We start from the raw sequence: 15,082 nt of genomic DNA, 5'->3' as shown, positions 1-15,082 counted from the left end.
ACGTAACTACGTTCTCATCATCTGTTAATTCGTTTGCAATAAATGACCTAATTATATTTTCTTGATTTACGTATTGTTTATTTGCATCGCTTACTGTTGATTTGCAAATATGAGATATTGGTATATAATTGGTGGTTGGTAGATGATGTGAAAGACATGTATGAAAGGTTTATCGGATACCTTGGGGAATGGTGTACGAACCCGGTGCATAGGAAAAACTCTACTGTGGGCATTATCTCAGTCGAACGAGGCTGAGAAGTCTCATACGGAATGGATGAGAGTATAATTTACCCTCATACCGGATAGAGTATTGAGGCAGTGGTATGTTTTAGTGCCCATTATCGGACGGGGTATGAGGACGACCAATTAATCAATAATTTGGATATTGGGCTCACGCGTAAGGAGGGGACCCCTATGGACTCCCAGATGTACTGGTAAATAGGTAAAAATATAAGTTGTTATTCTTTCTCATTTGGATATGAAATTAATGTTATTCGAGTTATTATTTTCATAGGTCGATTTTGAAAACTCAAAACGGTAAGTATGGAATAAACGGTTTTATGTTAAATGAATTTATCTAAATAAATAGTTTCATTAGTTGTTTTATAATTTTTACCAACCTTCGTTTTTTCCTATCAATAATTAGTATGATATTCTTACTGAGATAATGTAATTCATCATTCTATTTAACAATTTTAGATTAAAAAAACCAAAACAGCATAAGAATTACGAATAAAGGTAACCTCTCGGACCCCATCAAAATTGCCAATGAAGGTTAACCCCATAAAATTTTTATTTTTCTTTTATTTTTAATCATTTATCCCATTACCATAAAGTACTGTAAAAAATATATTTATGTAGAACTATTAGACTTCTTAATTTACTATATAAATAATATAAACCCTTAATTATTATTTATTTCTACCATTACAATATATATTTTTTTTTCTTTAAGATTTTAAGTCTTTACAGTCCTTCCCTGAATATTTATATTCAGTTCAAACTATAAATGCATTTGAGCACACTTGTAACCACAGTGTTACAGAAATATGAATGGTCCAAGTAATCATCCAAATGAGATTTCAATTATATGAAGTACAAAATTACCTGAAAATCTCAAATAAAATTTATTGAATTGGTCAATCAACTATTAGAAACTCATACTGAAATTATAATTTCTGCCATAATTAGAATTTAACAAGAAAGCAACTCAAAAACATGAATATCCAGAAAAATAGTAGGCTAAACAGGAATACTTCTAGGTAGAACGGACAAATATAGCCAGTTCATACTGCTTTACAGCATTGTTTTCTCACAAGCCGGAGTTCCTGAACCATGGGAAGATTGGACCAAAGAGTTAATTCTATCATACACGTCTGGTATTATTGGGAAAGAAAATTATCCCTTCTCATGTATTTGACATAAAACAAAATGTTTTTTGCTTTTAACCCTCAACATTAAATTGGAAAAAAAAAACAAAAAAACAAAAAACAAAACATTGCAAAGTACCATTTTTAAGAAGACTTCGATGCCTTATCTGGTAAAATATTATCTGGGAGAATTAGTTCCGGAGGAGTTTCACGGACAACACCCAGCATCGAGTCATACTCCTCATCCTTATGAGCAAACTTCTTGCGAAGAACCTTCTCAAACTCAATCTCATCAAATGACTTTGCATTCTCAGCTGCATGAACCTGCGCAAGGTTGGAATAATTGATGGCCGACTGAGAAATAAAAACAATCTCCTCATCAGTTAGCTTCCTCAAGAATTTAGCAGGATTGCCTCCCCAGACCTGTAAGAGAGAAATTAAATTATCAGCACCTATTCACCATAGTGTTTTATGGGAACTTCAGATCGGACCGTAAAGTTTATCCATTCTACAGAGACAAATAGGAAATTACATGAGCTTATTGGTTTTTGAGTTCAATTATATTTCATCAACTATTTTAGAAAAATTACAAACTAACACTTACTTCAGGTTTCCATTAAAAGCAAGGTACACGTAGCTACTTGAGTTATTGTCTAATTCCTTTAACATTCAGTTACATTATAGTTAAATGTGTGTCATGTGAGAATCACAAGATTATTAAATATAAAAAAAACGTAACAAGTGATTCTGCTTTAAAATACAGAAAAAATAAGTAATTTAATTTTATACAGTAAAAATATACAACAAAAGTACAAGACCTAGAAAAATAAAGAATTAAAAGTGTACACATGATTATATTGTGTAAATAAATAATTAAAAACATACATTTAGCTTATGGAATGATCAAGTTGTCGTTATTGACAAATAATTTATGCAGCACACACGCTAAGGACCAATATATAATTTATCCAAATATTTACTTGTGTGATAGAGAGAGAGAGAGAGAGAGAATTTAATTACTAAAATAAGATATATAGTTATATAGTTAACACTTTTTTATTTCAAAAAAAATTAAGATTTATAGTTATTAATCAAGGGATATATTTGTGAAAACAAAAAGATACATAAAAATATTTAGAAACTCACCAATTCACATGCAACACATTTAGAATACAAAGACAAATATCAGAATAAGTACATTAAGTAGTTACGCAAATTTTTAAAATTCTATTAGAAATCACCTAGCTATTTAGAGCCATTCCATAGAGGACCTCCATAATAACAATTAAGAAGAAAGGGAAGAGGAGATCCCCTTGCCTGAGACATCTAGAGGAGGAAAGAAGTTCTTACAGCCCCATTGATTTTAGAATAGCAAACTGATTAGAATAGCAAGCGAGACAATGATGCATCTTTTCATCCACTTACACAACCAACTGCCAAAACCTATCTGATTCAACAAATAAATCAAAGAAAGAAGAACAAACATTACCCTAGGCTTGCTTAATATGTAATTGAACAAAATACTGCCTCGCGAGATTTGAGAATGGAATCAATAAGCTTGTCAGCAATCAAAATAGCATGTAGGATTTTATGCTCTTCCAAGGTGTGTCGGTTGCCCCTACCACTGAATCAATGGCTTCGCTCAAGCGATAGGCGAGAGAACCTTAGCAATGAGTTTATAGATACTGCCTCCTGAACTGATAGGTTGAAACAGTTTAACATCTACCGCACCTTCAATCTAAAGAACCAAAATAAGTGAAGTAGTGTTCAAGGAAGCAAAAAATTTGCCCATCTAATTGAAATCATTAAAAAGCAGCATGACACTCTCGCAAGTAACATCCCAGATTTTCTGCAAGAAGTACAGAGAGAAGCCATCTGACCCAGGACTTCCTCAGCATTGCAACAAATTAAAGCACCATGAACTCATTTTTAAAGATGGTCTCTCATGCCAAGCAACATCCTGAGCTTCGATCTTGTTAAACTCTAAACCATCCAAATTAGGCCACCAAGATTCCTCTTCAGTATATATATTTGGGTAGACCCTTAATAGCATCGGCTATATCATGTTCTATCTCAAAAGCCTTCCCTTCCACATTAACATTAGACAAGAACTTATTTTTACTATCAGAAATCACACATCTTGTGAAAAACCTTGGTGTTTGTCCCCTTTCATAAACCAGAAAACCACACATTTTTGCTGCCAAGCAATCTCATCAATAAGCATTACATTAGCAAGCTCCACTTTAGCCAATTGTCTCACTTTTCTCTCATAAAAACCCCATTGGGGAATCTTTTGTTAATCATCAATTCCGCTGGATAATTTTTTTTACAAAGCAGATTTTTTGCAAGAAAGTTGATTATACAAGATTTAATTATTTTCTTACCATGGGCCCATTTTCTTTGCAATTCTAAAACTAGCAAAATTCTCCAAGTCCGACTCCACAAGCGAAAGAAATCATTTAAGCCCTACTCTGAATTATCTATTCTTGAAGAGGAAGGGAATGGCAGCACAATTGGAGAAGATTAACTCCAGAAAAATGGGATGATAAGGTGACACAAGGGAGAATCTTCTGGATGAGGTTTGGAACCAGAGCCTAAAAGCTCGAGAAAATCAAGAACCTCTTTCTTTTAAGTTTGACGAAGTCCAATGTCCTCCCTGAAAGGGAAGATTTTGAGATTCACTATGTTTACCCAATCTCTAAACCCCATGGAACAAGAAGAGCAGGGCTCCATAGAGGACTCTTTCATGGTCTAAGTTGAACTCCCTACCAACAACCCAAGGGCGGTTCCAAGACTGAGTGGCAAGCACCTATATCGTTCTATATCAAATGCCTAATTAAACGTCCCCCCTTTCACAGACTTCAGTAAAAAAATCCAAGAAGAAGAAAGACCTTAAAAGAAAACATTCAGATATAAAAAATCCCCCTTAAGCTCTTAATCAAATCAACTTTCCTATAGTCCCATAAAATCAAAATCCCACACAAAGTATCAACCACTTTCCGATGGTCCCATATGCTTTTTACCAACCCATAATCAATCACTTCAATATTGGTCTCCATAAGGAAACCAACTCTCCTCCCCCACTCCATAAGGAAAAGCCATTATTGGTCTCTGACTCTGGTCATTGAGACCCCACATACTTCCATGAAGAAAGACAACATTACTCTTGCCAAGTATAGGTTTTACTAGCTCTCGTTGAAATGAGATATTACAAGAGTTTCTCAGTCTCATACTAGTTAACTATCCAAAGCTCTATGAACCCTCAAGAGACATTCTGCGAAAATGATTCTATTCTGATTGTGGTCAATAGGTCCTAAAAATGACAGTTTGTTCCTTTTTTTTGGAGAAGGTGCATTTTGTTCCATGCAATAAAGTAAGTAATGCTTCCCGTATCGCTAATTGTTCTTGAGGTTGCCAAGCTACATGGTTTACCTTCTTCCACTGTCTAATATAGATGTCATTTTTTTGGTTATTCGAGTAAAACACTTTGTGATGCAAGAGAGAAGTGGGATAGGTTTCCTTGATCTTGTTTAAGCCTATGAGGGTGCTTTGATAAGATCCAAGCTAGACAAATAACCTAGAATTCATTAGGATTTCACTAAAATCCACTGGGAAAATAAGAAATTCTTGGAATCTCCCAAAAAAATATTCATTGGACATGAACATAGAATTTATTAAGAATTCAATGTCTACTACGAGCTTCATCAAACATCAAAACACTAAAAATCCCTGCTGATATTACAAATGGCTTCATCAAATCAAATCAACGAACACCAGAACTTCCCACTGGGACAGTGTACCACATCAACAGAAAGGGGGAAGAGAACCTTTTTAATTTTTCATACAATTCTACATCACACGATCATCATTAAACCATGGAAATTTTAGGGACACTACAACAAGGAACTTTCCAGAAGACACTAAAGAAGAAGGCAAGATTATCACAAGTTAAGAATTTTGCAGTTTGATATACAAACTCTTCGTTGAATCCTTGAGTATGCTAAACTGAATCAGATGACATGTTGATTCAATTAAATTAATTCGACTAACCTTCATGTAATTATTATGGGATTCAACTGCAAACCAAAGTCAGAATTTCCATTGGATTGGAAAGTGTTCAACATGAGCAGAAGATGTGGAGAGAGAAGGGACAAGGATAGAAGAAAAGAGGGAGGTGCAATTATATGAGCTCTCTCTTGAAGCACTGGAAACGAAATGGGCACACAATTGTCTGGATACAACTCTGAATGAAGGCATCTTTTATGCTCTGGTGTGTCCAATGGCAAGCGGCTACCTGCTAGCAGAACTGTACAAACAGGAGAGGTCGATTTTTGTCTCTTTCGAGGTTTGTGGGGGTATAAGGCAGAAACAGGGAGTGTATACAAGAACGAAAAAGATGGTTCAGGGTGGAAGAGGATGGCAGATGTGGTGGCAAAACTATTGCTGTCCGGTAAGGATGATGAGCAAAATCTCACAAGGTATGAAAATTAAAAAAGCAAAGAACAAGCCGCTGAGGAAGAGAAGTGGGTTCCCATGTTTGTGGAGAAACAGGGGCCTAGTTGCACAATAGAAGGTGCCGGTTCTCCTTTGCTTTCTACCCACAGCGGAGGTGCAGTCAGAAATGGTTCCAATGACTAAGGATATTAGCATAAGGACAAAAGGGAAGATAAGATTCAAATCTGGAAATAATTTCTCCAGATAACTAACCTCCCTTGTTATGAGAAGACCTGTCTCTTGCAGACAGATGCATGTTGGAAAATTTATAAAAAGGTTCGAATACTTTTTACTCAAGAGATCATAAGGTTTCTCTTGAAAAGTACTAAAACTCAGAAGTCAACATAGGCAAAGGAAGAAAAACTCAAAAACATTCTAGAAAAATGCAAAAACATTCTTGAATACCTATTGCTTTCTATGTCCAAATACCCGTAACGAGATCCACTAGCAGGGACCCTAACAGAAACTAACTCATGCATCTCGTTAGAGAGAAACAACACAAATGGAATCTAATTTTTTCAGCTGTTGGAATTGTCTGCAAAAGATTCTAGTAATAGGTCAACCAGTAAGAATCCTTTAAAGATTGTTCATGGTTGTTCCCCTTCTCCCACTACCTCCTGTAGCTGAATGTCTAAGCCAGTAGAATCATTTGCCAAACATATTATGATTTGCATATTTAAAATCAAGTGACATACCGCCTTAAAGAATATCGACTATAAACTTGCTGCAAATTTGCATTGCAAAATTACACAATTTCATTTGGTAGCAATGGCATGATTTTTTTATCATATCTTATGAATGTTGGAAAAAAAGATCACATTCTTAAGCGCTTCCCTTTCCCATTATTCAATCTGTTGGTCCAATGCATAATTGCTTAACTTGCTTACACCCATTTGAATATTAATTGTGTTTTTAATCGAGATTTAACACTTTACTGAGACACTTTGGAGCCTCTCTGGTCTTCAACTATTCCCACAGGAAAATAGTTGCCTAAGGTTCCTTCAATATCACAACCAGCAGAGGAGATTTGAAGTTATCATCAGTGAACCAATTGTTACTTCTTCCAACCATGGCACTTGTCACTATCTAGTTAAATGGCATGAACTCCAAGATTATGTACTTCTTGGATTTCTGAAAATAAATTTCTTGAAATGACATCTTCAATCTACTTTGCCAAGTCAAGTCGTGGCGGAGAATGATGCAAAACCAATAAAGGAAAAGAAGTATCATTGGAAATTGCATATTCACAGGAGAAGAAGTTTTGATGTTCCCTTTCTAGTTAGTTTCTACTGTAGTGTATTGTTTAATTAGCTTTTTCTACTTAGTTGGTTTCCTAGGTAGACCTAAGTTCTCTTATTTTTATTATCTCCAGTACCTACACATAAGCTACACTAGCTTAGTTGGTATTGGATTTTTTTTGTTTGGTTATATACAAACATTATACAGATGTTGATAATTCGTTTTTTCAACTCAGTTGATTTCCAAGGTAGACCTAAGTTCTCATATTTTGATTATGTTCAGTAACTACAAATAAGCTACACTAGCTTGGTAGTTGGATTTTTCTTTGTGTTATTATACAAAAATTATCCAGATGTTGAATGATTCTTAAGATCTGAGATTTCTTGTTTTTTTTTAGATAAAGAAATTATTCTTTAGATCTGAGATTTCTAAGTTTGATTCTTCGTTAATGTTCTCTAAGTATTATGTTCAACCTCTCTTTTGCTTGCATCATCTAGGATTTTGGAACATGATGTTTCTTTTCTGAAATAAAATAGTTAATATACTTAGAAGTATTGTGTTCAAACTCTGTTTTTCCAACATCATCTACGGTTTTTTAACACAATGTTCATTTTCTGAAACAGAATTGTCTCTGATTTTTTTTTCTAAAACCTTACTCTGATACCATCTTGATGAAAATAATATAACTTTCTTATTTGTTGGACTGAAGGGCATTTATAGTGTCTTTTTGCTACCGTAAGGAAATAGCTATAAACAGGCATAAATAGGAAACTACTGTTTATGAGAAAACCTATCCAGAAAAGTACTATATTGTAAAATATAATCTTTATTCTATTTAGATGACCATTTGAGCGAACTATAACAACAATATTAAAGATATTTCTGAGTTTTTTCCAAATTTCTCAAAAAAAAATTCTTGTTTTACTTTTTACAAATCAAAATTTCATTTCTATATTCCAGCAAATTATATCATATCTAAATCTATTTGTTCAATTTCATATGCTATTCACTTCAAAATTAATTTTTTTGTTTGGAATGGACACAAATATAAAAATATTAATTTGCAAATGAATTCCACTTATATTTTGTGTGGATTACTTATCCGCATATAGTGTAATGAAAGAGTCAACACCCTCACTTTTCTTTAACAGTGCTGGTATTACAAGTCATACAGCCGTAAACTCGCATCTGCATGCACAGACATACTTATAAAAATGCTAATTAAAAATATACCTCTCCAGAAGGGATCCTCGTATTCTGTCTCACAAGAGCCCCAGCAGCAACCATGGCATGCTTCTCAATTACAACACCATCAAGAAGCGTTGCTCCCATGCCAACGAATGCCTCATCCTCAACAGTACAGCCATGCAGAACAGCACTATGACCTGCTCAATCCAACTTCCGAATCACAATCCAGAAAATGAGTAGAAAGATGAATAAATTCAATTCAAAAACCAAGATAGAAAGCCTTATATAACTAACCTACTGTAACATTGTCACCAATTATGGTTGGAAGCACCTTTCCACTTAGGTTAGACTTTGCCACGTGCACGAGGGAATTATCCTGTATATTAGTTCTGGATCCAACTGTAATACTGTTAACATCCCCTGTGCGTAGAAAGTGTCTGAATGATTACTCGCAAATCAATAAAAGATCAACTCAAGAAATTCAACCAACTAACAATTCTACACATGTATCAAAGAAAGAAGATTAATTTTGAAAATCTATCATCTTCAGAAACAGACTCCTATATGGTAAAAATAAGTACTGAAATCATAAAGGGGAATCAAACCAAATATATAAGAAAGAAGTACGTGTTTTCGCGATATGAAGAATTATTTCGCATCTTTTCCACAAGTAGTCACCCAGCAATATATTGCCTTGCACGTGTAGGCATGCAAAATGCCACCTATCTAGCTGTATCTGCTATAGCTATTAGAACTAAAGTTTTCCATTCAATATGGTAAACCATAGCATTCCATTTTTTTTTTTTTTTTTTGGAAATATAAACCATAGCATTCCATGCCATCATCAAACTCACTAGTCTAGAAAAGAAAGTAACCATGGCACCAATAACTATAACAGATTATTCAATAAGGATTAAATATACTTCAGACCTTTTAAGAACCAAAGGGAGATAGATGAAACAGAATGTCAATAGAAAAGGTCATTATTGCTAATTCTGACAGAATAACTATCTGCCTAGCACTGATTCTTTAATCAATGATAAGCTTGTTCTAACATAAAAGCTATAATTTATCATGCTTGTCTCTCCCCAGTCTATACCCTACCATGTCATTATGTCAAGTTTTCATATCCCCAGCAAGCGAATTTTGTTTATGGTGCACCAGTAATAACTAAGATTTGAATGCCTGAAAATTAAAATACAGACTGAATGGACAAGTAGAATCATAGGTGCAGGACAAACTAGGAACTAATTCATTTACGAGGAAATTTGGGTCATACCTATATCACATCCAAGAACTTAGGAGTTAGAATTTTGAGGGAAAAAATACCTAAGAAAATAGCTAGGAGTCACATCAATGGTCCCTTAAACATCACCCATAAGATGAGGGTTTTGATTGCATCATACAAACATGACCGGATAGTCCAGACAGAATGTAGATGTGAATTTTCAAATACATATACTTGTTTAGAAGAGGAAAAAAAAGGAAAACATCATCTCAGACAAGGTTTCTAAAGCAACAATTCCTCATTTCTTGATCTTCACAAATCACAAAAACAGTCCTATACCCAAAGGCAGGGCTTCATTGTAAACACTGGGGTCTCTTTTTAGGAAGAATAGAAAGTAAAATTAATATATATGTATATTATTTATGAATTATTTATATGTATTTAAACTTTTTAATCAATGTTATATTTACACCACATTTTTTTTTGTTGAATTGGTCAGTTAAAAGAAATGGGATCAAAGCAAAATCTGCATAACATTCTTAAAAAAAATGAGGAAACACAGAAAATATATTTTCAGACAGGTTCCTAAAGCAACGGATGGGGTTTCATTATACAGAGTTGGATCTTTTCTTTTTCTTTTGGAGAAGAATGATAGATGGGTCCAGTTTATCCCACTCTATTTTTTAAAAATTAATATATATATATAGTGTGAACCATTTATATATCTTTAGAACTTTTAAATAAATGCCATTGTCATCATATATTTAATGATATTCAATTGGTTAGTTAAAGAAGTGAGGTCAAAATAAAATCTCTGCATAACATACTTACATAAACAAGGACTAAATTGAAGAGCATTAGTCAAATTTCTGTTGGTAAGTTAAAATTTGTTTACTTAATTTTAGCCTAAAGCTATTTTAGAGGTGCACTGTCTATTGGCTAGAAACTGTGAGGATTATCATTCTCATCTTTGGTAAAGGAAATTAAAAAAGGATGGAGCAATCTGACTAATTTTATTCAGGTCCAAGTTGGCAATGGTTCAAGGATGAGGTTTTGGGATAATAGGTGGTGCACTAAGCAACCTAACACTCCAGTTTCTTACCATCTATAGACTAGCAAGATTTGGGAAAACACAAGACTTAGCAGACTACTTTGAGACTCCCGAGGGGAATATTTCTTGGCACAATGTCTTTCTTACAATTAGGGTTTATATTCTAGGGGTAATATTAACCAGAATATTACTTACGGTGAAACAACCTAAGGCGAGGTGAAACTGTAAGAACTGGTTAATATCCTAGAATATTAATTAGGTGGGATGACGAGAAACAGCCTAAGGGGAGGAGGGGTCTGGGGCTCCGGTCTTTGGTGGATTTGAACAAAGCTTTACTGGGGAAGTGGTTGTGGAGATGTCATTCAGAGGAGGGGATGTTGTGGTGTAGGGTGATTGGGGCGAGGTGGGGGGATATGGTGGGGAGAGGGAGTAGTAGATGAGTTACAATCTGTTTCCTATTCAATTACATCAACTTCCAATCTCCTTGCCACTTTTGTTGGAATTGTTAAGAGTGGAAAGATAATAAAAAGGGACATTGTTTAAACTGCTTTTCATTAGAGTGAGTCTCCCACCCTTAGACAGAAAACTCCTCTTCCAACCAGCCAAACGCTTTTGAAACATTTCAACCATAGGTTCCCAAGTTCTCACCCCCAAAAGGACCCAAAGTACTTGATCGGAAGATTGATTGCCTTATACCCCAACACCCTAGCAAGTTGAGTATCGTTGCTCCTATCACCAATTTTAACCAGTTCTCACTTTTTCAAGTTGATAATGAGTCCCGTGACAGCTTGAAAACATAGGAAAACACACCTTAAATGTAGCAAAATCTTCTCCTCAGGTTGACAAAAAATCAAGGTATCATCTGGAAAAAAAAAAGATGTGAAATCTCAACCCTGTTATCACCCCTTCCCACTGTCACACCTCTCACCATGTCTAAATCCTAGCCTTCACCAGTAAGTCATTTAGAGCTTCCATTACAATAATAAACAAAAGAGGGGGAAGTGGATCACCGTGGCGGAGTCCTCTTATTCAATGAGAATATAACATAATTATTTTTAACATAGTATCAAAGCCCTAAGTTTGAAAACTATAAACTCTTTTACTAGCCCCATTTGATCCTCATTGCCAGGAAAAAAAAAACCGTAAAGGGGGCCAGCCTCCGTAGCTGGCCACTACAATTCCGTGATTTGTTTTTCATGAAAACTCAGCACCTTCAACCATTTATCCTCAAATCTAAATAGGCATGCCCCCGGTTAATGCCATTAGAATCCAAACAAATGGGGCAATGATTAGAAACTATACGTTGGAGTTTATGAACTAACCTTGTCATTTGAGATTGAAAAGAAACGAGTACTAAAAAGCAATCAATCCAAGAGAAGTTGAGATTGATTCTATAATTTTACTAGTCCATTTGCCACCTGGAAGAGGCAAATCCATAAGATTCAACCTATCATATAAGCGCCATAATTCCTCAACACATACCCTGGAGAAAATCTCCCTACAAGATTCATGCCTCCTAAGAACCATATTTAAGTCCCTTATAACAAACCACTGATAGTCCCATCTCCTATACTCTTCCAGATCACCCCATGATATCTCCCTCTTTCTCCCATCACCTCTGCCATACCCAGCACCAGCCATTGACCCTTTATTCAAATAAACAAGAAATGGAGAAATATCCAATGAAAACATCTTCGCATTTCAAATTATTCTCATTCTACAACATACTACCGCACACATTGCCCCCTACAGCCGGGAATTCCTTCCAACCCACCTCCCTTACCTTACAAATTACTGTGCAGCCAAGTCGTCCAAAAAAATCCTCTTTTTTTTCCTGTAGACAAAACACCTTTACTTTCCATCCTGACATATAACCTCTAATAACTACCCTCTTCATGGAATCACTAAAAGCCGCTCACGTTCCAGAAACTATGCAACCTAACATAAGGCCAACATTAAAGCCTCTCACGTTAACTGTAGCCTCTTCTCTTCAACTCCCATTCCTTATCTACTTCTTGCCTTTTCTTTAAAGTCAACTCTGGTTTCTTTGCGTTTTACTCATTCCTTCTCCTCCTCACAATCTCCCTAAACAAAATCATTTATTGTCATGCAGCCCCTCAAAACTCACTCCAAGAGATTTACTGATCTTCAGAATATTATTGGGGACCCATTCGAAATTTTTATCTTCACCAAATCCATCCTGATTCTCACCTTCAAACACTATTATCTGCCAAAACCCCTCCTTTTCCACTTCAGCCTCGTTCCTCTCCCCTCCTATGACCCCTCTCAAGCTCCTCCATCAATGACACCAACCAGAGTCATAACGTCCTCCACCCCACCTCCTCTGACTTTTCAGAACCACCATCGCTTTTTGCTTCCATCACTACTCATTCTAAATCCCAACTGTGAAATCTAGATTCCTATCTCCTAATCCTTAAATATAAAACTTATTATAATCTGTCCTATGCCAATCAAAACATCTAAAGGTCCCAAATTTCCTTCCAAAGTAAGAGAATGACCCTTAAACAAAGGCGGGAAAAAAAAGCAGGTGCAAGACATGTTTCTTTAGTAAAGTTAGGCATTTACGCCTCTAGTTACAAAATTATTTAGAAAGTGAAATCATCATACACAATCTATCAAACCTTCCGAAAAAACAGACAAATAAATACTACATGACACATAAAAGTGGACCATACCTCGTAAAACACATCCATACCAAATGGATGATCCTCCTCCAATTTGAACATCCCCAATGACAGAGGCACTCGGCGCCACAAATGCATCCTTCTCCACCAGAGGAGCTTTGTCAAATATGTTCATCAGAGTTCGATGCCGAGACACTTCAAAGAGATACCAGATATTATAGCATGCTCAGATGCCAAAAGTAAAAACAAAAAAGCTGAAGCAAATGTCACCTCAACAACTTGAAGTTACAACATGAAAAAAAAAAAAAAAATTCCTGCATGGATACATCCTGTGAACAGATAATCTAACAAATCTAAAAAAAAAATCCCCAGATTCACTATGTCTTCGAGATAGAAGACAGTGCCACTTTCTCGGAATTGGAATACACATAGGAAAGTAGCCGGAGTAAATAAAAGCAAGCTCAACCACAATCATCCGTGTTGATCCAAATAAACGGAATACACATAAATGTGCCATTTCTTCAAACGCATTTTGCAAGGAAAAATGATCTAACTTGCAAAATTAAAAATTAGGACATAAAATTCAACCGAAATGGATATAAGGTAATAAATAGTTCGAGACAGTGATTACGTTGTTCTTGGAAGTAGTAGTTGCCTTGGAGCCGGCAGCCAAGACGATCAAGAGCTTGACCAGTCTCGCGAATCCAGAATCCAACAGTGTATATGGCTTTCCCAAGGGTTCCCATCTCTCTCTCCCTCTCGGTCAGTGAGGAACAAAATCTCAAACTCTCACTACGATTTCAGCTCTGTGTCTGCGTGAGTGCGATGGGCAAGTTGGCAAATTCGTTGGAGAAGAGAATGAGGGTTACGAGCAGCACAGTGGAGATGGAATATACCATAGCAAAATATTGGAACAGGCTATTTTTCGAATTTAATTGTAAGTACATATTTATTTGATACAAAAATATAAATATTATTAGATTATGCTTTGAATAAATTTATTTATAAATTTACACTTAATTTAACTAAAAAAATACGTAAATTTAATTAGAATAATAAAAAAATTTGATCTCCTATAAAATTTTAACAATACATTTTAAATTTTTCTTGATTTGATAAAATTTAGAAATTATTCTTCTAATTTCTCATGAACTTTTATATAAGGTCATTTTTATAATTTCAAATATAATATAGTTCATCATTTTTGGTAGAATTAAGTGAGTATTTGCAAATATATTTTATTATTTTTTTAATAAAGTTTTAAGTCATATGAATTTTGTGATGAAATTTAAATTATATTATTCTAATCTCATATAAGTTTATCTTTTATAATTTTTAAATAGCACATTAATTATCTTATAGTTCAAATATGTGTGATTTTACAAATAAATTTCATACAAAATTTGTACTTATTACAAATATAACTATGATTTAATTATTTAAAAATAAAAATATGAAATAAGGGTTACATCCAACAATAGTTTTACATTGTTACATTTTATATCTATAGTTATATTAATATGCATAATATATTTTGATTCTACATAAAAATGCTCATTTTGTTAATACAACTATCGATATTAATTTTTCTGAACATATAATATTTTAGTATATTAAAAAATATTTAGTATATTAAAAAATTAAAAAATACATTTTAATTTAAAATGTATAAATTAAAAAATCAAAAATAAAAAACCCAAAAATTAACATGTGGAGAGTATTGTGTTCCTAACGTATATGATCGGACCTCCTTCGCGAACTCAAAATGAATAAAAATAAAGATTTAGTTCAACTCAAAACCTAAAAGTAAGAAACCAAAAAAGAAACTTTCTTTTTCTACAAATTTGAGAATTAGTAAAAACTTTAT

At 34.4% G+C, this 15,082-nt stretch overlaps 1 protein-coding gene across 3 annotated transcripts; it reads right to left on the bottom strand.

The window, feature by feature from the left end:
* Positions 1-1,103: 1,103 nt before the first annotated feature.
* On the bottom strand, positions 1,104-14,138 carry LOC110809403 (gamma carbonic anhydrase 1). Of its 3 annotated transcripts, none has more exons than XM_088219066.1 (6): positions 13,847-14,138; positions 13,267-13,410; positions 8,586-8,711; positions 8,337-8,488; positions 1,510-1,793; positions 1,104-1,328 (listed from the first exon to the last, which is right to left on the bottom strand). In XM_088219066.1, exons 1-5 carry the CDS (start codon positions 13,959-13,961, stop codon positions 1,515-1,517), a joined length of 816 nt encoding a protein of 271 aa, XP_088075192.1. In that variant the 5' UTR covers positions 13,962-14,138; the 3' UTR covers positions 1,104-1,328; positions 1,510-1,514. The 3 variants fall into 3 exon arrangements, 2 of the variants coding, with proteins under 2 accessions (XP_088075192.1, XP_088075190.1); XR_015818750.1 differs by lacking the exon at positions 1,104-1,328 and adding an exon at positions 2,860-3,108 and having other exon boundaries at positions 1,656-1,793; XM_088219064.1 differs by having other exon boundaries at positions 1,104-1,793.
* Positions 14,139-15,082: the final 944 nt, after the last annotated feature.

The sequence above is a fragment of the Carica papaya genome, chromosome 1, assembly GCF_054855325.1.
Source record: "Carica papaya isolate Zhongbai chromosome 1, ASM5485532v1, whole genome shotgun sequence".
NCBI classification, from domain to species: domain Eukaryota; kingdom Viridiplantae; phylum Streptophyta; class Magnoliopsida; order Brassicales; family Caricaceae; genus Carica; species Carica papaya.
The sequence above is the reverse complement of the archived record's forward strand: the minus strand, read 5'-3'. Positions and strand labels throughout refer to the sequence as shown.